General features: G+C 37.1%; 2 protein-coding genes across 7 annotated transcripts; one reads left to right on the plus strand and one right to left on the minus strand.

The window, feature by feature from the left end:
- The first annotated feature begins 18 nt into the window (after positions 1-18).
- On the plus strand, positions 19-9,687 carry TRMT13 (tRNA methyltransferase 13). Of its 4 annotated transcripts, none has more exons than XM_087960729.1 (11): positions 19-341; positions 1,385-1,431; positions 1,512-1,578; positions 2,421-2,483; positions 3,437-3,555; positions 3,803-3,909; positions 4,429-4,596; positions 4,790-4,856; positions 8,076-8,150; positions 8,510-8,903; positions 9,378-9,687. In XM_087960729.1, the coding sequence occupies exons 4-11, from the start codon at positions 2,458-2,460 to the stop codon at positions 9,571-9,573; spliced, it is 1,152 nt and encodes a 383-aa protein (XP_087816855.1). In that variant the 5' UTR covers positions 19-341; positions 1,385-1,431; positions 1,512-1,578; positions 2,421-2,457; the 3' UTR covers positions 9,574-9,687. The 4 variants fall into 4 exon arrangements, with proteins under 4 accessions (XP_087816855.1, XP_026527589.1, XP_026527587.2 ...); XM_026671804.2 differs by having other exon boundaries at positions 19-193; XM_026671802.2 differs by having other exon boundaries at positions 19-193; positions 3,486-3,555.
- Positions 8,969-21,323, minus strand: LRRC39 (leucine rich repeat containing 39). 3 transcript variants are annotated; one of them, XR_015748665.1, is made up of 10 exons: positions 20,776-20,902; positions 20,266-20,533; positions 19,566-19,671; positions 17,181-17,337; positions 15,250-15,386; positions 14,537-14,682; positions 13,487-13,639; positions 10,642-10,824; positions 9,780-9,854; positions 8,969-9,675 (listed from the first exon to the last, which is right to left on the minus strand). XR_015748665.1 is itself a non-coding variant. In XM_087960732.1 (10 exons), exons 2-9 carry the CDS (start codon positions 20,388-20,390, stop codon positions 9,808-9,810), a joined length of 1,011 nt encoding a protein of 336 aa, XP_087816858.1. In that variant the 5' UTR covers positions 20,391-20,533; positions 20,776-20,902; the 3' UTR covers positions 8,969-9,675; positions 9,780-9,807. The 3 variants fall into 3 exon arrangements, 2 of the variants coding, with proteins under 2 accessions (XP_087816858.1, XP_026527591.1); XM_087960732.1 differs by having other exon boundaries at positions 10,685-10,824; XM_026671806.2 differs by having other exon boundaries at positions 8,969-9,854; positions 10,685-10,824; positions 20,776-21,323.
- Positions 21,324-21,866: the final 543 nt, after the last annotated feature.

Here is a 21,866-nt window from a genome sequence, read left to right on the forward strand (position 1 = left end):
GGAGGAGGAGGAGCCGAAGGAGAAAGAGGGAGGAGCCCCGACACCTGTAAGCAAGATGGCGGGGGCTCCCGTCGAGGTGGCAACTCTTCTTCGGCCAGGGCGATGCGCCTACTTCGTGGAGCGGAAGAAGCGCTTTTGCAAGATGGTCCCGGCCCAGGGCAGGCACTTCTGTGGCGAGCACAGCGCTGAAGAGGTAGTAGGGGGAGAGCTAGGCAAGCCCGCTGGACCGAACGAGCCGTTTCGTTTGTAAACATAAAGGCTCCGCTGCGTTTCGTTTCGAGGAGCTTCCAGTTTATTTTTTCTGACACAGGCAGAGGGAGGAAGGAAAGAAGCTCACTCAGGTCGTCGATATTTTATATATGTAGAATGTACACGCGTGCACACACACGCACACAACCACACTTTTGCGGGAAAATGTCATTAGGTTTTCTGGTTCATCCAGTTTCATCTCATACTACCCATCCTGGTGTCAAAGTTCCGTTTGAATCCAGTATTGGAAATTGTGGTGATGGTTGTGAATGTGATTACAAGTAGTCCTCTGCTTACGACCACCCTCGAGCCCCAAATTTAGGTTGCTGAGTGAGAAAATTTGTTAAGTGAGTCTTCTTGCCCCATTTGATTACTTTTCTTGCCGCATTTATTAAGTGACTCACCGCAGTTGTTAAATTAGTAACACAGGTTGTTAAGTGAATCGGGCTTCCCCATTGACTTTGCTGGTCAGAAGAAGGTCGCAAAAGGTCATCAAATCAAATCAAACATTTAATTGTCCATGCACAACATGTGTACAATGAAATTGAAAATTGAACCAGGTGACCCTGGGACACTGCAACTATCATAAAAATATAAACCAGTTGTTGAGCATCGGAATATAAATCACGTGACCGTGGGGATGCTGCAACAGACATAAGTGTGAAAAATGGTCATAAGTCACTTTTTTCAATACTTCAGTCACTTAACAATTACTAAATAAACTGTTGTAAGTCGAGGACTATCTGTACATATTAGGGCAAGTTATGCAGGGTTGGGGGAAGCTGGCTTAGTTTCCCTAGCATGCATAGGGAAAATGTTGCCCTCAAACTAGAAAATGAGTACAAGTAGAAATGGGCAGTGGCAGAATACAAACAGCTTTTTAAAAAAACACAAGTGTTTTTTTTTTTTATTTCAAAGTAGGTTTCTCTTTCACACTGCCCTTGGATATAAGGCACCTTTTGAGGCAACGTTTTGTCGATTCCAATGTAAATCATTATATTTGGTTTTTTTTTCCTATTCCATTATGTTACATCTATGTCATTTGGGACTCACTTTTATTTGGGGGGGGAGGGGTGTGTGGAGCTGAAAAAGGGTATGATTTTAAGATTTAGTAAATTGTTTTTTTTTTAACTAGGAAGAACATAAAAGGAAAAGAATCCCTTGTCCTTTGGATCCAAAACAGTAAGCAAGAGCAGTTTGTGTGATATTTTTGTAAAAAGAACAATGAATAGCATTGCTAGTTTGTTTATTTTTAATTTTAGCACTGTATATGAAGACCAGCTACAAAAACATTTGAAAAAGTGTAATTCAAGAGAGAAGCCAAAGCCTGTAAGTGTCATTGAAACTACTTGAAGTAAAATTAAGGCGGACTTTCTAGAGGTATACTAGCTGAACTGCCTTGTGCAGTGATACTTCATTCGATTAATATCCTGACGAAAGTAAGGATTATTCTAGATGGAAGCATCACAGAACCACCAATAAATATATTGCAGTGTTTGTACTGTAGGGCTTTATTGTATCAGTGTTCTACTTTCTCATACTTAACTGATTTCAGAGATAAGAAAGACTGGAAAGTTCGTGAAGAAACATGAGAAGGTTGCATATAGAAGGCAGTTTATCTGAATCCTGTATAGAATTCTGTGAATTTAGCCAGACAATTGCATAATGGAAACATGATCTGGAAGCACCTAGAATCTGTGTGTGTCGTAAATGGGTCTTGGATATTATAGCAGAGCAAAAGTTGTTTATAGAGGCTTTAGGCTGCCCTAAAGCCAAAGTATAAGGCAAATCTTTTCAATAGGTAGAAGTGAAAGTAACTTTCTAAGATTTTACAAGGATGTAGTTGAAAGACAAGTGAAACAAGAAATAAAGTAGAAAATATTTTTGACTAAACATTTTGTTTAGTCAAAACTTATATAAAAGTTATATAAAATTGCATTCATAAGTTTATTACATGTCTTACCGTTCTAATAAAAAATTAGTTCTTCGTTCACCTATCTGTTACACTTGTCTAAATATTACTAAATAATATTTATGATTGTTTTCATCCTGTAGGTACAATCAAATTTCAATTTTGTTTTTTCTTAAACTGTTTCATTAATTATTAATGTGTGTAAATACTGGAAAAGAGAGCTATAATTAGTCTAACATTTTTTCCATATTTCATTTAGGTCTACTTTGCTAAAGATATTAATGCAGGACTGAAAAATGAAACAGAACTGCCTGAAGAACAGGTGAATAAATGCCTTAGATATATTTTGAATTGCTATAAGAGAGAAACTCTGCTTTTTAAAAATCTAAATAATTATTTTTATTTGCTCATTTATTTATTAAATTTATATGCTGCCTATCTCTATAGCTGCTTGATATTGTGATTAAAGCGTTGGCCTAGAAACCGGGAGACTGAGTTCTAGTCCTCCCTTAGGCATGAAAACTGGCTGGGCCATTCTCTTAGCTCAATCTACTCACAAAATTGTGCGAAAATTTGACGCAGGAATATTAGGTATGTTTACTGCATTGGTTTGACCAGTAAGATGTGTAGACAGAGAGACAGATGGGATTAAAATATAATAATATATTTAGTGAGAATAAGAAAAATGCTGCTTTATAGAAGTTTCAGAGATAACAAATACTATACCATTGGCCATTGTTTGTTGCAGAATTATAGTAGCACAATTTGGTCTTGGCAATTAAATGTATCTAATGCTATTTGAGCAGCAGGAAGAAAAATCTTGGTGATGGAATGGACAGAGGCATTTATTTTGCTGTGACGTCCAAGTGTTCTTCCCCATAGTGGCTCATCAAGCACCGGCAGAAAAGTATGCTAGCTTTAAAAAATGCTGACTGCACTGTACCTATTTTCTATATAGATGCATATAGTATTTGAATACAAATGTTGTGTAGCATGCTAAATATTCAGAATTCAAACATGATATCAAGAGTTCTAAAAAAAGAGAACACTATGTAGGATACAAACATCCGTCCCCCAATAACCTGAAGGCTTGATATGATTACCCTTATTGGCACTGAGTGATTAAAAACAAAACAAAAAGATTTTGCATTCCTGTGATTTGTACTGTATTCTGGCCCTTCACCTAAATATATTTTCTAGTCAAGGTGAATTGGATATTGTTTAGATCAGAATAGAGGTATTATGTTTTTTCGCTCTTATTTTTGCTTTGTATAGATGGGTTTCTATAAACAAAGTAAGAAATATTCTGTGTCCATTCCATCAGGCACCAATTTCTGCACTTTCTAAACAAGAACTAGATAACTTAATTAGGAAGCTTAAAAAAGCAAGTAACAGTAAGTATTTTATTTTTATGTGGATAATTACACAATGTAAATGATGAAATAATTTAAAATAACTGCTTTGTAATTTTATGGTTTTTGATGTGTATGAGAATTACATTGTAATGTTGTTTACACTTAAAATATTTGCAGAGTTGGATATTAGTTTTCTCATACAATAGCAACAATGAACATTTGAGAGAAAAATTACATTGTTAATTCAATTCAGACTCAAATACGAAATTCTACATTCTGTTCTCAGCTATAAATTATGAACTTAAGGACCAAATTCTTTCTCATCAAGCCTTACAAGAAGCCTTAAATGATCCCCAAAATGGAGATGCAGCTTTTAAACATTTGAAGCAACAGGTACCTGTCTTGTAAATAATAAAATATTTGGTAAAAAAATTTGTTCTAAATAAATTGCTTGCTGGTCAGTGAACAACTTATTGTTCCCTTTAAAACACTGATGATTTTATACATAGTTTTTATTCTCAGTTTAATCCACAACCCTAGATTTTCCTAAAATTTCATAAGAATATTGAGGGATCTGATTTGTTATGTATACTGTAACATCATTCAGAGGGGGTTTTTTGTTCTAGGTTTTGCATCAAGGAAATTAATTTTTGTAGTAAATATTAAAAATAAATGTTAGCATGAAAGAATTAGTTTTCTAGATCTACTGAAAATAATAATAATCTGCATTTAGAATAATAAGTCATGCAAACTCTAAGGAAGATAGCATGGGACTAAATCACAATGGCCATGCATATTGAAAGAATTACAAAAAAATAAAAATCTGTTGCTGACTTTAGAATTCATTAATGCTTAATTCAAATAGTACAATGAATAACTTTGCTGGTTCATAAATAAACTTAATGTCTATAGGCTTCTATATTAGGTAACATGAAAAGATTGCATTTGCTTGGACCAGGGAACTGTTTTGTGGAATTTGGAGCCGGGCGGGGAAAACTGTCCCACTGGTTGGATATAGCTTTACAGGATGCCCAAGATGTTCATTTTCTTCTTGTTGAAAGGGCATCTACCAGGTTCAAGGTAAGGCAATTATTGCTATAATTAAAATTAACATTTTAATAATGCCGTATGTCCAAAAAATGTTTTTTTAAAAGGTTTAAAATTATTGGATTTGGAATCTTACCAGTGCTAAACATTTTTGTCTGTATTGTAAAATACAACCAGTGTATATACACCCAATATGTCATAATAATTTGTAGTTTTGACCCTGCAGGTGGATGGCAAACACAATAAACGTTACTTTGAGAGGCTTCAAGTTGATATCCAGCATTTATGTTTAAGTAAGTTGCTTAAAGGTCTCTCTATGAACTCTCTGAAAAACAATGCAAATGATCATGGTTGTTTTTAAAAATAATAATAATAATGCAGGTAGTATTCACTGTAGTTATGATAGAAATACAGTTGCTACAGAGTTGGTTTTGAATGCCAAGATTATTCTTGCTCAAATACAAGGTCTGTTGGATAATGTTAAAAATAAAAGCATTATGGTATCTCAATAGCCCCACCCTCCAATTTTTCCTGCATTTTTCTTCCCTCTGTTCCCAGCTGCCACTAGTTATGTCCTAGAATGGCCCCCAGCTCCTCCAATCTTCTAAGTGCTGTTTTGTTCCCTCTCTCTTCTTAGTGACTGCTGTCATGGTTTTTTCTGTTTGCTCCTCTAAACCCCTTCTACTTAGGATAACTGCACTATTAATTGTTATTGTATAGGCTTTCTGTATTCTGCTAGAAGAGCACTTGTGGAAAGCAGAATGCTGAATAAAACACACACACACACAGAGAGAGAGTAGAGTAATATACATTACTTTTAATATTGCTTCCCTTCTGTGACTGTTATTACAACAAGCCGATCAAAACAAATCCATATTAGTATTAATATTAGCCTGTAATTAACCTTTAAATTAAATCTGTGTTTTCCTTTGGTAGTTTATTACATATTAATGTAGCAGCATGCCTTAATTTAAGTCCCCCAAATGTTTTGACTTACATGTCCCATCAGTACTAACAAGAATAATGTTTAATTTATGGAATACAAACTAAAGAACCCTTTTCCAACAGTGACCACAATATAATTGACTTTTGTCTCAACATACGCCCACACAAAAATCATCACAACGACGGAATCCCCAATTATAACTCCAAGAAAGGCAACTATGATCTTATAGACAACGATCTCTCATCCCTTGATTGGCAATCTCTATTCACTGGATGCGATACTGTTGAAGACCATTACAACATATTTTTACTTGAAGTCAAAAGAGTCATCAAACTATATGTACCAACAACAACTCCCCCCCCCCCAAAAAAAAACAGATTACCCATAACAATAAGGAAACTTCAATCCAAAAAGAGAACACTCTGGCGGAAAAACAAATCTGATCATGTTGCCAACTTCAAAAGCCGATACAAAAATTTATGCCACCAGATAAAGGCTGAATGCACCAATTATCACATTAAACAAGAGGAAAACCTTCTACGCACCAATTCCACCCGCGCTTTTAACAATTTTGTAAACAACAAAGTAAAAGACTCAAGGTCCATCCCACCCCTGAAAGGACCTAATGGTAAAGACTACAACGACGACACCATTAAAGCCAACCTCTTTAACACATTCTTTGGCTCAGTATTTGTGAACAGCAATGGATCATGCCCAGTATTTCCTAGCCGAACCACAGAAAACTACAATGATCTAATACATATCGATCTTACAGAAGACAATATTGAAAAAGCACTACGCAATCTAAAACCATCTCTATCTATTGGGCCAGACGGAATATGTGCCTACTTCTTTAAAAAGCTATCCACTGCCATAGCTGAACCTCTAAGCATAATCTTTGAAAAATCTTTCAGGACCAGCTCCTTGCCTAAACTATGGTCACAAGCCATGGTCATCCCCATCTTCAAAAAGGGAGACCCCAGCCTAGTTGAAAATTACAGACCAATCTCTTTATGCTGCATCACCTGTAAAGTCATGGAATCAATTATTAACCAACCCATTATCCTCCACTTAGAGACAAACAACCTACTCTCTAATAAACAATTTGGTTTCAGAAAAAAACTATCATGTAATCTGCAACTCTTACACTGCAAAAACATATGGACTACACAACTTGATCAGGGCAAATCAATAGATGCAATCTACATAGACTTCTGTAAAGCCTTTGATTCAGTGGTACACGACAAACGACTAAAACTAAAATCTTACATTATCTCTGGACACCTGCATAACTGGATAGAAGCATTCCTGTCAAACAGACAACAAATGGTCAAACTTGGGAGCGTCCTTTCAAATTCTGTTCCTGTCAACAATGGTGTCCCCCAAGGCAGTGTTCTAGGACCAACTCTTTTCATACTCTACATAAATGACCTCTGTGATCATATTAAGAGCAACTGCGTTCTCTTCATTGATGATGTAAAGCTATTCAACACCACAGACAATACTGCTACCCTTCAAAAAGACCTTGACTATGTATCAGAATGGTCAAACAAATGGCAACTTCAAATCTCAACAAATAAATGCTCTGTCTTACATATTGGCAAAAAAAATCAGAAAATAAAATACAAGCTGAATAGTCAAGACCTTGTTGATGATCCAAACTTTGTCAAGGATCTTGGAGTACTCATCTCAAATGATCTAAGTGCTAGAGCCCACTATAATTACATAGCCAAAAAGGCATTAAGAGTTGTTAACCTAATCCTACGTAGTTTTTCCTCTGGTAATATCACACTACTAACTAGAGCATACAAAACATTTGCTAGACCAATACTTGAATACTGCTCATCGGTCTGGAACCCACATTACGTATCTGATATTAACACAGTTGAGAAAGTCCAGAAATATTTCACAAGAAGAGTTCTCCACTTCTCTACTCGTTGTAGAATACCTTATGCCACCAGACTTGAAATTCTAGACCTAGAAAACCTTGAATTACGCTGTCTTCGGTCTGATCTAAGTATGGTATATAAAATCATACATTGCAATGACTTACCTGTCAATGAATACTTTAGCTTCAACCATAACAACACAAGAGCACACAATAGATACAAACTCAAGGTTAACCGCACCAAACTTGATTGCAGGAAATACAACTTCAGCAACAGAGTGGTCAGTGTCTGGAATACTCTACCCGACTCTGTGGTTTCTTCCCCAAACCCCAAAACCTTTAACCTTAGACTGTCTACTATTGACCTCACCCCTTTCCTAAGAGGTCTGCAGGGGGCGTGCATAAGCGCACCAACGGGCCTACCGTCCCTGTCCTATTGTTTCTTTCATTTTTCTTATATGTACCCATTTCATGTATTCATAACTATGTATATACTTATACCTATTATCTTGTAAGCGATTGACAAATAAAAATAAATAAAAATAAATAAATAAAGAATAACGTTCAGGGATCATGAGAATTATTGGGCAAGAATTAAGTTGAGGAAAGATGAAGTGTGTTGTTCACAAGGATGATAGCAGAATGTCATAATTCTGTTTGGATTTTTTTTTTGGACAGGTAAAGTTCCTCTTCTCATGGAAAAGAATCTATCTCTAATAGGAATTGGAAAGCATCTGTGTGGTGCTGCAACAGGTAAAATTGTATAGCTTGCCCATGTATTGAAAATAATGTAATAGTCATTTAAAAGATAATGAAGAAAGCTTGTCAACAAGTTTTATTCATATCCACATGTTTGTTAACATACATTGATTACCGTTGACATTTGTTCAAGGCTTATTGAAGTCAATAAATATGCTTATTTAAACAGTAATACCAAAGAGCTAGCTTAAAATGAGTGCTTCATAATACATTTGTGGCAAAAGTAAAAAAAAATGCTTGATAATATGGTCCAATTATAAGTTATATAGAATGTTCAGTTATGTTAATGTGTGTATGTGTGTGTGCTGACGCTGCATGCAGCAATTAAATATAAAAATAATCTTTATTCCCAGATCTTGCTCTGAGATGTTTAGTTGACACCTATGTGAATTCACGTGCTGAAGAAAAGGAAGGACCAGTCACTAAACGCATCAAGACTGATTGTCCTGGTCAAAAACATAGCAAGTGTGAAGCTGAAAACTGGAGCCCTATAGCTGGAATTGTTATTGCACTTTGTTGTCATCACAGATGTGAGTGGAGGCATTATGTTGGCCAAGATTTCTTTACAAGAGTAGGACTTGGCCCCGTAGAATTTAATTTTTTCAAAAGAATGACCAGCTGGGCTACCTGTGGCATGAGAGAAAGAAGAACAGAGACCAGCAGAAGTGGCATACAAAATAAAAGAAACGTAGATGAACATGATCAGGATAATATAAATACTGACTGCAGTTTGGATAGTCTTCAAGGGTACGTGGTCACTTTGAGTACAATTGTCAGCCCCACTGCATAGACCAGATTAGGAAATCAACTGCACTATTTTTATTGAGATTCATTATAATAATACAATCTTGCAAATCTGATTGTACTGTACCTCTTCCTTCCAATATTCCCGTGAATTAGGATAGCATCTGCCTGAGCCATTTCCAAATGTTATCTCATTGTTCTGGACATAAAAAATGTTTTTGCTTCTTTTGCCCAAGTGACTCTTCTTGCATACTTCCAGAAAGGTGATCGTCCTTATGCTCCAACAACAATAGGTTTTGGAAAAAATATGTTGTCTTTAAATATTTTCACTGCCAAAATATATTTTGTCATTTATGCAGTTAGCCCTTGATTTAAATTTGAGGGGAAAAACCAAGTTTGCAATGAATTGCTTGAAATAGAGTGTCCAAAAGTTAGTAACTTTAGTTTCTAAAGTTTTTTCCCCTTTTTTTGTTCTAGGCTGCTGACCGTGGATGAACGAAAACAGATAGGGCACCTTTGCAAACTGTTGATTGATCATGGTCGGATTGAGTACTTACAGCGGAGAGGATATGAAGCTGAGTTGCAACGCTATACAGACTCAAGTGTGTCATTAGAAAATGTTCTTCTGACAGCTGTTCCATCTCAGTCTTCATTATCTTCCATAATTACTTAAAAACTTCAAGAGTTCTTTCAGGAGTTTCACTGCTTCCAGGATTTTTGCAAGTTTGTAACATCCAGGATTATGTTTAACAAACTAGGGATAGTTTACAGCGTCCTTTAAATCAGGGGGGGAAAAATACTAATAAGTAGACAGCTCAAAGTATTTGTTACAACAGATCTGCATTACAGTTTCTCATGTGCTCCAAAAAATTGTAATACCAAATCAGCTTGGTGTTATTTTTGGTCTTCAGTCAGTGGTATCAGCAGCACCTGAAATATCACTTTCCATATTTTCTGAAAGAAAAACGTAATGTTTGCCAAGAAATGTACATTTTTTCAGAAATATACCAGCTTTTTAAAAGTTTTTCTAGTATATCTATGTGAAGTTTTCAGAAGTATTTTAATCTATATTTTTTACAAAATATTAAGTTATCTATCTAAACTGACCTATGAACCCACTGTGGGCCAGCATGGTATTTTTCACAGTACTTAATGGTTATGCACCAGCAAGTGAAATTTCCTCTTTTCCTGGGCTCTTTTTGCAATGTCCACTCTGCCCCTGCAGTTCTCTTGAAGAGAGGTTTTCCTCTAGTTCCATAGCACAAAAGGATTAATCTCTCTAGGATTCTGTGATCTCATATAAACCAAGATGTTTCAAGGATCTGTTCACTGGACCACTGCAGCGTGGTTCATATAATATTAAAATCATGCGTTTTAGTGCTAAAGTGAGCAGTATTAGGGCTCTGCTTCATGTATCGGAATTATTTAATATTCAAGGTAGGATTGGATTCATTTAATATTTTGGATCTCAACTTTTAAACACTATAAAATGCCACAATGTCAAGGAAATTCTAGTATCACAAATTTTTCCTTTAACAATTAAATATATTGTAGGCCACATTTGCCTGATTCAAAATTTTTAAAAGAGACAATGTTTGGTTGTTATTGTTTACTATGAAGCTATCTATTTTGACTTCATGCTTTCTATCCTCCAGGCCACTATTGCTTGTCTAACAGACCATCATTAAAAGCTGGTTTAATGTTATGTGCAAACTCTGTTTTTGAAAAATAGGGCACTCACCTCACTGAGTCTGTATTTATTTTTAACCATAAATAAATGGTACCTTCACCGTTGAGTGACTTTTGAATATATAAATGCATGAATTGAATTCCATAGAGTTCTTGTTCCTCCTCTTCTTCGGGATTCTCGCAAGGAGGAAGTGTAACTTGCAGCTTTAGTGGATTATCTCTGAAGTTGACAAATCTATTAGATATGATATAATGGAGTTAATGAACTGGTATTCCTTAAACTAGAAACACTCTTTCAAACTTAATTTGATTTTAGGTAAAAATATTGGTAATACAACTGCTATGAAGCCTCAGTGAAGGCAGTGTTAATATATTGTGTTCTTTGGAATCTAAGTTTCATTTCACATGGAATAATGAATAATGGTTTAATGTTAATAAGTCTGTATTTAACTAAGAAATATGAGAATCTGATTTAGTGTTGACTTTTAAACTTCACTGGAATTTTTAAAAAAGCTCTCATTTTAAATTAAAATTTAGATAAAAATTGTATGGTAGAGTTGTAGACTCCAAATTGTCACAGCTTGTTTTAACAAAACTTAAAGATAACCATAGTGTATCAAATTCAGATGAGATTTTAAACTGTGAATACACTAAACAAAACCATCTGATCATTATTTTCACATTAACTACAATTTTGTACCATATGAAATTGGAACCATTGTATCTTTAGCCCAAACATCAGTTAGGTATATTGGTTAAGGCATCAGGCTAGAAACGGGAGACCATGAGTTCCTATCCTGCTTTAAACACAAAGCCAACTTGTTAACCTTGGGCCAGTCACTTTCTCTTAGGAGGCAATCGCAAACCACTTCTGAAAAACCATGCCAAGAAAAGCAGAAGATAATTTAGAACGTCATATGCTATTACAGTTCTATATTTCCTTCATCTCTCCAATATTCTCTAATACAGGGGTCACCAACCTTTTGGACCTCAGGGACCACCAAACCCATACTTTTAAATCCCGAGGACCACTAATATGATTTTTTTAAAAAGCTAATATATTTAATATAAAAAAAATATGTTAAATATAAATTTAATATTTGTGTGTGTGTGTGTGTGGTATTCAGCTTTGTTAGAGTGTATTTTCACGTCATTATAGTTGTGCTTTTTAAAGTTGTAGCAGCGTTTGGCAGAATCTCATCTGCCATCATCAGGCTTCTGTATTACAGAATACAGAAGCCTTATGATGGCAGATGAGATTCTGCCGAAACGTTGCTACAACTTTAAAAGCACAAGTATAATGACGTGGGAAAATACCTGAGCAAAGCTGAATACCATATATACGCACTTATTTAATTTAACAAAAACATGATTACAAAATAAAACATTCTGGGCTGGAAGCCTCCCCCCACCTGCACCTTCCAAAGAGACGGAAGAGTGGAGCTGAGGAGCCTCGGGGCAACTGCCACTGGGAGAAGCAGAGGCAGAAAGGGGGCTTTGCTCTCTTTGGGGGAGCGGCACCCCTTGGTGCCACTCCAGGGGCTTCTCTGCCTACAGAAGGACTGCTACCCTCAGTGATTAATTGAGGGGAGGAAAGGGAGAAAAAGTGGGAGCTCCTTTCAGATTCCGGGTGGAGGATTGAGAGAACTCAGATCTGCAACCGAGGAAAAGCTGGTGGGTGGGCTCTTCCAGCCTCACCTGGAGACAGGCAAAGAAAGGTGTCCCTGGGGACACTTCGCTTGCTTTAGCCAATCTACCGCGGTCTAGGAGTTCTTCGAAATCACCAAACGCTCCCACTCGCAGTTCTTGTGCCTCCTGGCTCTTCGAGGGACCCAGAGTCAGGTCTCTTGAGATGCACGTGCCAATCAGCTCACACTCACAGTGGGCGGTGGCAACAATAGTCCCCTCCCCCAGCGCCCACTGTTAGCTCTCCTCATTAGTTCTCTAGTTTTGAATTGCTCCTGCCTCTCTCTCTCTCTGCTTCCCCCTCCCCCTCCCCCCACGCCCATGTGCAGGTAGGCAAGGAAAGGGAGACGAAGTCTCCACTTTTCCAGCCCTTGCTGCCTCTTCCAACATCGAAGTCTCAGAGATGCAGGCAAATCCGCTGCAGCGGTAGCGTCCGAGTTGCCTTAGCATGCTCAGTTTGTTAAGAATCGCCCTACCCAGAGAAGGAGGTGCTGGAGGAGGAGGAGGAGGCAGTAGTGGAGAAGCAAGCAACTCAGGGCGCTACCGCTGTGGCAGCTTTGCCTGCATCTCCGAGGCTTTGATGTTGGGAGAGGCAGTGAGGGCTGAAAAAGCAGAGAGTTGCACATGGCTCTGTCTCCCTTTCCTTGCCTGCCTGCACGTGGGCGTGGGGGGGGGGGAAACAGAGGCGGGAGCAATTCAAAACTAGAGAACTAATGGGGAGAGCTAACAGTGGGCTCCAGGGGAGGGGACTGTTGTTGCCGCCACCCGCTGTGTGGGAGCTGGTTGGCGCGTGCATCTCAGGGACCTGACTCCGGGGTCCCTCGAAGAGCCGGGAGGCACGAGAACTGCGGGGCCCAGATTAATTGCTTTTGGAGGCCATTTCTTCTGCAGCCCACAAAATTTTTCCATGGCTCACCAGTGGGCCGTGGCCCACCAGTTAGCAACCGCTGCTCTAATAGATGCTGAGGAATCTGTACATATCATTGCTCCCTAGGACAGTACAGTATGTCAGTTCTCAGATATTGTGAAGAGAATGGAGGTGAGATTAATGATGCATTCAGCATGGCACAGTTACTGTTACGAGCGACGAATCTGACAGTATTGTTTTGAAAAGAAGACTAAAAATATCAGCGGTGGATAACAAAGCTAGTTACATTTATCTAGAGCACTTAATCTTTCAACTGTAGCAAAGAAGGTTTTTTCCCCCTTACCTTAGGTTTAGCATGTCATTCAGGCAAACAGGAATATCTTGCAATTTGTTGCTGGTGAGAACAAGGGTGGTCATATTCTTAAGATTAGAAATGGATTCAGGCAAGCAGGTTATTTCATTCCTTTGGAGCCACAAAGTATGTAAGTTTTCTGCTCTGTGAAGTCAAACAGGTCTATTAATTAGTCAGAAAAACAACTGAAGATTTTATATGTATTAGTTTGTCTTACTGTGGAGATTTCTCATTTTGGCAGTAAACCTGGAGTACAAAAGTAAAATGTGATAACCTTAAGGAATTTGGAGTCTTAAAAGTCCTACTCCCTGCCAGAGAATCATACTTTCCTGCTTTCTGTTTTTGTTGGGTGGAGTTGACAGTACTTTATAACTATTCCAACTCAGTAAAAAATATTAGTACATCTGTAAATTTCCATGGGAAAAAAATACGAACAGAAGTTCTCAGCAAAATAATTGTCGTTTATCTGCTCATCCTTCTCTAAATGCATTTTTTTGTATTTTGAACAGCAATGACCCAAATATTATTAAAATTGTAAATGCCATCAGATAAAGATCTGAACCCAGAATGACTGGTTTTAAATTGAGCACTATCTAAATTTTAGTAACCGGTATATTTTTCAACCGTAATTTCCTTATCTGTGAAACAAATAACTATTTACTTGAAAGATTTTTTTTGGGGACACCAAATGCTCAAAACTATGAGATAAATTAAAATACTATGGAAATTATTTGAATCAGTCAATTTCCATGGTAATTTCTGTCTTTACTTGAAATTGGTTAAAAGAATGGGATCCACATGGTATACATTTCAGTTTATCTGCTTAAATAGATTTTTAGATCATATTTTTAAAAAGCCTTTATGCCTTATGAGTGTTACAGGATAAATATAATTCAACTGCTTGCCTGAATTATATTGTATTTCCTTCATTAGGTAAGTAACAACCCTAACCTTTTGTTTTTGTCAATGAAATTAAAACTACAAGATCTTTGATAATTAAATCACAATGACATGAATTACATCTCTTATCATTGCATTTACTTGTCAATATTGCCAGGGATTTCTTTCAGCCTGTTGCTCGCCATATCTAGCCACTCCAAGTTAGGCATATCTAGGATAACTGGTGGGAAAGTAGTGAATCGGTTCATGCTCAGGTCTAGGTGAGAAAGCTTCTTCAAATTGCTCAGCTAAAAAAAAAAAAAAGAAATAAAGAATCTTAGCAATGATTCATTTTGATGAACCACATTTCATCAAATGATATCAGCTTCAGGTATAATGGAACAGTGGGAAATTCTGCATTCTGGCAAAATGTCTGTCATGCTTTGTTCAGGGATCGAGAGGGAAGTGAACAAGGAAAAAATAAATAAAGGTTTTTTAATCAGTCTGGGTGAAGAGATTCAAAACACCAGCGGGACCATTAAATTTAATTTATTGTATAAAACTGCAGTGAGGCTCTTGATTTGAGTACACAGGTGATGTAATTTATCAGCACTGACATCTCTTATTGTGTGGCTATACATGCAGCTGCTTTAAGTTACAAGGAAGAAAAATCGCCATTGGATGCCTCCATGTCAGTGATATATTTTGCATGACTGATGAGGCAAACTAGTATGTTCACATAAGGGAGCAAAAAGAAAGAAAGAACGTTCATTAGCTAGTCATTTATTATTGTAATTTATTACAACTCATTTTAAACATTTAAACCACATCTTGTTATTATGAACATAGAGAGGAAGACTATGGTATTTCCTTACCTGATGGGGAAGGTCACAGATGTCTCTATTTACTGCCAGTTCCAATCTTTCTAAGCCAGCGCAGTTGCCTAATTCTTTAGGAACCAACTTAATTTTATTATAACTGAGGATCAACTCCTGAAGATTTGACAATTGACCTATAGGAGTAAATCAGATTAAAGAAGCAAGCTGGTTTAAATTAGAGGGAAACAAAAAACATCAAGAATATTAATGTTAAAGAGAAAGCTCCTACAGATTTTTAAGACTCATTTTAGAAATCTAACATTACTTCAACCACTCATAGAAATGTCAGATTGCCAAAGAACCAATATTAGAAACCAATTTCACTTCCTGGTTACATAATTATTGATCCAGCCAATGACAAATATTCAATAATCTGCATAATTTTCTTCAGCTACCTATCCCATCAGAAGTTTTCATTTTCTCAACTCTGGTGTCCTTTAAATAAGTCTTAAAGACTTGCTCTTCCTCCATTCCTGGATGGGGCTTGTCTTCACTGGATGTTTTGCATAATTAGGTTTTGTTCTTTTGGTTTCCATTATTTTTAACCTTCTTAAAAAAAAATTTTTTTTTATTGTAAGCCACTCTAAGTTGAAGAAATTGGGTGGCTCTATAAATTTCATATAATAAATAACTCAATTGGTATCCTTCAGATGCATCAGAGTTAGAATACAGAATTTCCAAACTCAGGCCAAGAGATAACATATTCTGTAAGCTGTAGTTTCAATACAAATAAGGTTACTTAGGACAGCGGTCCCCAAGCTTTGCGGCTTTGCGACCTGGCTGGGGGGTGGGAAGAGAGGAACTGGGCATATGACAGGCTGGCGCATGCGTATGTACACAGTTGAGCTGTGTGTGGGTGTGCATGCGTGCCGGGCCTCCCTCATACAAGAGCTATGCGTGCACGCACATGCATCGACCTGCCATTTGCATAGCCCAGTTCGAATAGGCCAGTAGTGGGCTTCCCTGGGGATGAGGACCCCTGACTTAGGACACTAAAGAAATCAGGCTAGAACAGAATAAAACTCAGAAAAAAAAAAATTATTCCTTTGTTCCAGAAGCAGCTGCTTCCTTCAGAAGGTTGCCAAATGTCAGAAATCTTTATCTCATGCTGAACAAACCCACCAATTCATTCCCAATGTCTCTTCTTTAAAGCATCTCAACACAAACACACTTCTCGAAAGATAAAATTGAAAGTCAACTGAGGACAAGGGAAGTGAAAAACAACAGGAAATTCTGCTCAATAAAAATGGACCAGAAAGTAGTGCTATGCTAGCAGCCCCCATGCTCCAGAACACGTTCCTATGAAGGTACTTTTCACCACAATTTTCTTAACATTTCAAAAGACTGTGAGGCAATTCTGTTTTAACATCCCTTTGAGGTTTAATAATTGTGGCAACATGTATATTGTTATATACTTTTATGTGTGTCGTTTATTCAGACTAGTAGTCTTTTGTTCTCCTTTGTTAACTCATTGATAGGCATCACCTAGAGAACAGTGATCCGGCTATGCAGATATTGCTGATAAATAATCTTGTCAATATCTGATGAAAGTGGACTGTTACAAAAAGTACATATTAAATTAAATTTATAATATTTATAATGTTTCAAGACTCGCTGTTTTACTGTTGCATTAATTTTATTAGATAATCATGGGAATCTTCTGGAATAGAGTAAAAATATATCTTAATGCTATAAAACATAATATATGTTTTGAAGGAACAAAAAAAATCAAAGAGTAAGTTAAACAGAACAGAGTAGTGCTCTCAATTTCTTTCAAGCTTGAGCTGTTTATCAAGAAGGAATTTTTCAAAATGTTTTCAAAATACAACTTTTTAAAATTAAGTACTTCCATAATTTTAAGGAACTTTCTAATTCAGAACCCAACCCGAAGAGGCAATCACAAGAAGGAATGTTGACATGAAACTCACCAATCTCCCTAGGAATTTCTGCAATGGAATTTCGAGACAGATCTAGGACAATGAGATTTTGAAAGCGACCAACGTAGTAAGGGATTTTGATCAAATTAGTTCTGTGAAGTTGCCATTCCTGCAGGTAATTCAGTTTCAGTAAGCAAGAAGGTAAAGTCTAAATTTGAATGAGAAAAAATAAAAAGGGATGGAGTCTCTAAGTATACCAGATCAACAATACTACAGGCAGTCCTCAATTATGACAATTGGGACCAGAATTCCTGTTGCTAAGTGGTATGATTATTAAATGAGTTCCCCCCAATTTTACAACCATTTTGCCATGGTTGTTAAGTAACTCATAACAGTTAAGTGAATCATATGGTTGTTAGAGCAGAATTCCCCAACCTTTATCGGTTGGCAGCCCAGAGCAGGGGGGAGGGTGGAAAGGGGGTGGTTTTGTGGGAGGGGCAGATGTGTGTGCGTGCATGAGCATGCATTGCTCACATGAGGGAATGCAAGTTAGGCCATGAGCACTTGCACAAATGAAGCCGTGAATGCCCACGACGCCCGTGTAAATGGGGCCCCAAGTGCCATGTGACTGAGGCCCTGAGTGCCTGCAACACTCACGCAAGTGGGGCTGTGAGCTCCTGCATGAGTTAGGTCGAGTGCTCACACGAGTGAGGCCACAAGCACTCACGACGCTCGCACAAGTGGGGCCCCAAGTGCCTGCACAAGGGATGCCCTGAGCGCCCACTTGGACAAGCGAGCCCCTGCAACGCTCGTGTGACTGGGGCTGTGCATGTGTGCACGCACACTTGCACTAGCCAGCCACTCACGTGGCCCAGTTGTGAATAGGTTGCGGACCAGTAGTGGGCCACGACTCACAGATTGGGCACCCCTTGTTAGACATATCTGATTTTTTTTTTCATTGCCTTTGTTTATTGGAAGCTGGCTGGGAAGGTTGCAAATGGTGACCCAGGACACTGCAGCCATTGTAAATACATGCCAGCTGCTAAGTTGAATTTTGATCACATGAACCTGGGGAATGCTGTGACAGCCTGAAGTGTGAGGACCAGTTAAAAATTACTTTTTTTCAGTGCCATTGGAAATTCAAACAGTCAATAAAAAGTATGTTTGTAAGTTAAGGACAAACTGTGTATTAAAAGGTTGCAATAATCAGTTTTAGAAACTAAAGACACTGACACAAAGTACAGTGTACCTAACCTGGGGTGTAAAAATACAGATAGTCTCTTATAAAAAAAAAAACGCTTACACAATGCTGCCATAGAGTGATTATTATACACTGAGTTATATCCAACTCAGGCTTTTAAAAAAAAAACATATTTAAGAAACACAACCAAGCAAAAAGAGAGATAAAAAATAAAGGAACAGAAAAGAAATTTATTAAATAATTTTCATAGTAACACTGGTTTAGTATTGCATATAAAGATGATCTTACATCAGTTCAGCTGTTTAAAACCATTGCCAAAATCAAATCTTTAATACAGCTAGATCTTGATTTATGCAGTTAATGAATCCCATGAAATGGCACATTATTTGAATTTGCACTATTTGCACTGGTGTTTCTATGGAAAATATGGCAATTGGTTCTCCCTTGACAGAAATAGGCAATGAACAATTTCAAATAAATTATTATATATATGTTAATAAATGTTTACAGTAAAGAATAGAAAAAATATATCTACAATTCAAATGTATTAACAAAGTTATAGTGGCTATAGAAAATATCTAAAAACCATTTTTTTGAATATTATTCCTAAAAGTAATCGTACATTGATTAAAATATTATCTCTCAACCTCCTAGTAGATGTTTGCAAACAACAAAAAGGTAATGCCACTTTGCCCTTTTTAAAATTTCCGATGCATGTTTTATAATAATTTGCACTGTAGATTTAGGCATTCCAATATCTTGTCCTATTTTAATGTTGCTATGACATTTATATAGCTCAACTACATCACATTTTTGCTTTAACAAGCCTTTTTTTTTTTTTTTTTGAACTTGTTCTGTTTTCCTTTGACAGAATATTTTTTCCCATTTTACACATACAAAGATGAACATTTCTGCATGTATTAGCCTTAGCTGCTCACAATCTAGATTCTCATGGACTGACTTTTGGGTGCCATTATACCCAACCTGATATCAATTTACAATTCGCACTAAATCAAATATTGCATTGTTTGAATTCGCATTAATCATACCCTAGCTATACTTAGCAAAAGTGATGCAGTTTTTTTCCACATGTTTTCAAGGGCTCTTGTCCAAAACAAATGGCTCTTGTAGTTCTCCGGGAAATGGGGAGCAGCTGAACATTAAACTGATTAAAAAAAACACTGAAGCAAAGTGAAGAATGAAAAATAATCTCTTAGTAGTTTTCAAACAAATACCTGCCATTCTTCCTGCTCAATCCTTAAAACAGCCCTTCCATTTTCATTGATTACTTTGCCTTTCAGCTTGGCCAGACTGGCCCTCTCTTCCCAAATAATTGTCAATCTAGAAGTAAAAGTTGTAAAGCTTTAAAGATGCATTTTCCTTATTGCTGCAACTTCCATCATGCTTTAAAACATTTGGAGTTCGGAATTGATCAGGCAGCACAATCAACAATTGTGCTATCAAACAGTGAAGTAGTTAGTATCACTGTTTCTCAGACACCCAAAAGCTCCTAAATCACCATGCTGCACTGCATTTACTACTGAAATGTGTATCATCTTGGGATTGGCTAGCCTTGACATAGAGAGACTTTAGTAGCAGAATAGTGGAATGTGTTACTATTACTACTTGCAGAACAGAGTGGCAGTATTGTGGAACATTTAAAGAAATCTACTACCTCTATTTGCTGTTTTTCTTTTTCTTTTAATTTTTTTTTAAAATTTATTTTTAATTTTAATTATGCGAATACAACACAATACATCCAACTTATCCTTGTTATACATATATACATTTTACTTCATCCTTATTAATAATTACTAATTAATCTAATCATTTGCTGTTTTTCACTCTTGGAGAACTCCCAAAAATCACAGGGAGATCCCAGTTGAAATGTGAGCATACTTCTCCTCCAAAGGATCCCTAATACTGAGTACCTACCTCCCTGCAGCCTTCTGACTGAATTCTTTTTGCTTCCGAAGCTCTTCGGTAATTTTCTGGATTCTGACTTCCCACAGGTCTTTAATAGCCACAAATGAGCCAACACAAACAGTTGTTTCAGTCATAGCTCTTCCGCATTCAAACTCAGCACCCACTTTTCACTTTTTGGCATGATATCCAGAAGTGTCGTGAGCAAAAGAGGAAACCCGCATTAGATTGACAATTGCCTTCAATTTCTGGATTTTTAATTAACATCCAGGAGAAACATCTATAGGAAGGACAAACCATTAATGCACCATTAACATCAGAGCCTATTCTGAAGAGTCTTGCATGCAGACCTCTTGTTGTCTGCCAGAAGCTTTTGGACAAAGCCTGACTGTGCAAAATAAGTCGGGAACCACCAGCCATTTGAAAAGCAGCTCGCAATTTTAGCTGCAAAGCAACAACAAACTCCTTGCCAATTCACTACCCCCTCCAGGAGTGAATTAAATGATTTTATCAACCACTTACTTGAAACCGCAGATGGTTTTCCATGTCCCAGAGAGTTCAGTACAGTAAGAGTTTTGTCATGAATCTTGATCGCTTTGTTAAAGTCATTAAACCCTTCCTGTCAGTTGTAACAGAGCAAAATGTCACGGCAGCTAGATTCTAATTTTAACCCATGACATTGGCAGGAACAAGTTCAAGTAGTTAACAACCTTCACAAAGAGTGACTGCAGCCATAAAATAAAGTTCTGCCTGAGGGAAAAAATGCAATAGATCTAGATTCTAGACAAACTGTTAAAGAATAGACATCATACTGACAGAGATTATTAAAGACAAGACCAGAGTGTCCCTCTGTTCTAACAGAAGTTTGTGAAACCTGGACCATCAGGAAGGCTGAAGCAAAATTAAAGCTTTCTTGGAGATCATGAAATTCTCAATTTTCTTCAGATGCTGGAGAAAACTGCAAAGAGGTTTTGGTCCACAAGAACAAATGACTGAAAACTAGATGAAGTGAAGCAGGCTAGTCAATGGTAGCATCAAGAACTGAACTACATTTTATATATTTTGGACTTGTGTGAAGAAATGAATCACCAGAAAAGGCTCCGATAGTGGAGAAACTGAAGACATGTGAAGGAACCCAGAGAACACAAGGTGGCTCAGTGCCATTACTGATTGCATAAGCGTGACTTACAAATCAAAGAAACTATTACTGACAATCCTGGCAAAATGATCCATTGGTCCAGCAACCATCTGGAAATACTTCAATCCCCCACCACAAATCTTTGTTTTCTTTAAAACTTTCCCTCAGCCCAAACAACGTATTGCAGCTGGTAACAATTACTAAGATTATTGTAAATCAGGCCACAGCACTGTAAAACAGTAAATACTAAGAATCCATTCCTGAAATTTTAGTTAAGCTCCAATTCAAGAAGGAATGATTTTTTTTTTTATAACTTCCAAAGATTTTACGGTTTTTAATAGGAGCCTAAAGTTCAAAGGAAGATTGAAAGGTAAGGACTTGTGTTTGCCAATGATGCTTTCCCATGAGGACAATGAGGGAAACTGTAACTGGTTACATGGATGTGTGCATTTAGAACAGGTGTCCACAAATTTTT

This window comes from Notechis scutatus, chromosome 3, assembly GCF_049901735.1.
Source record: "Notechis scutatus isolate UNSWTSFEM ecotype Mainland chromosome 3, rNotScu1.2, whole genome shotgun sequence".
Taxonomy (NCBI): Eukaryota; Metazoa; Chordata; class Lepidosauria; order Squamata; family Elapidae; genus Notechis; species Notechis scutatus.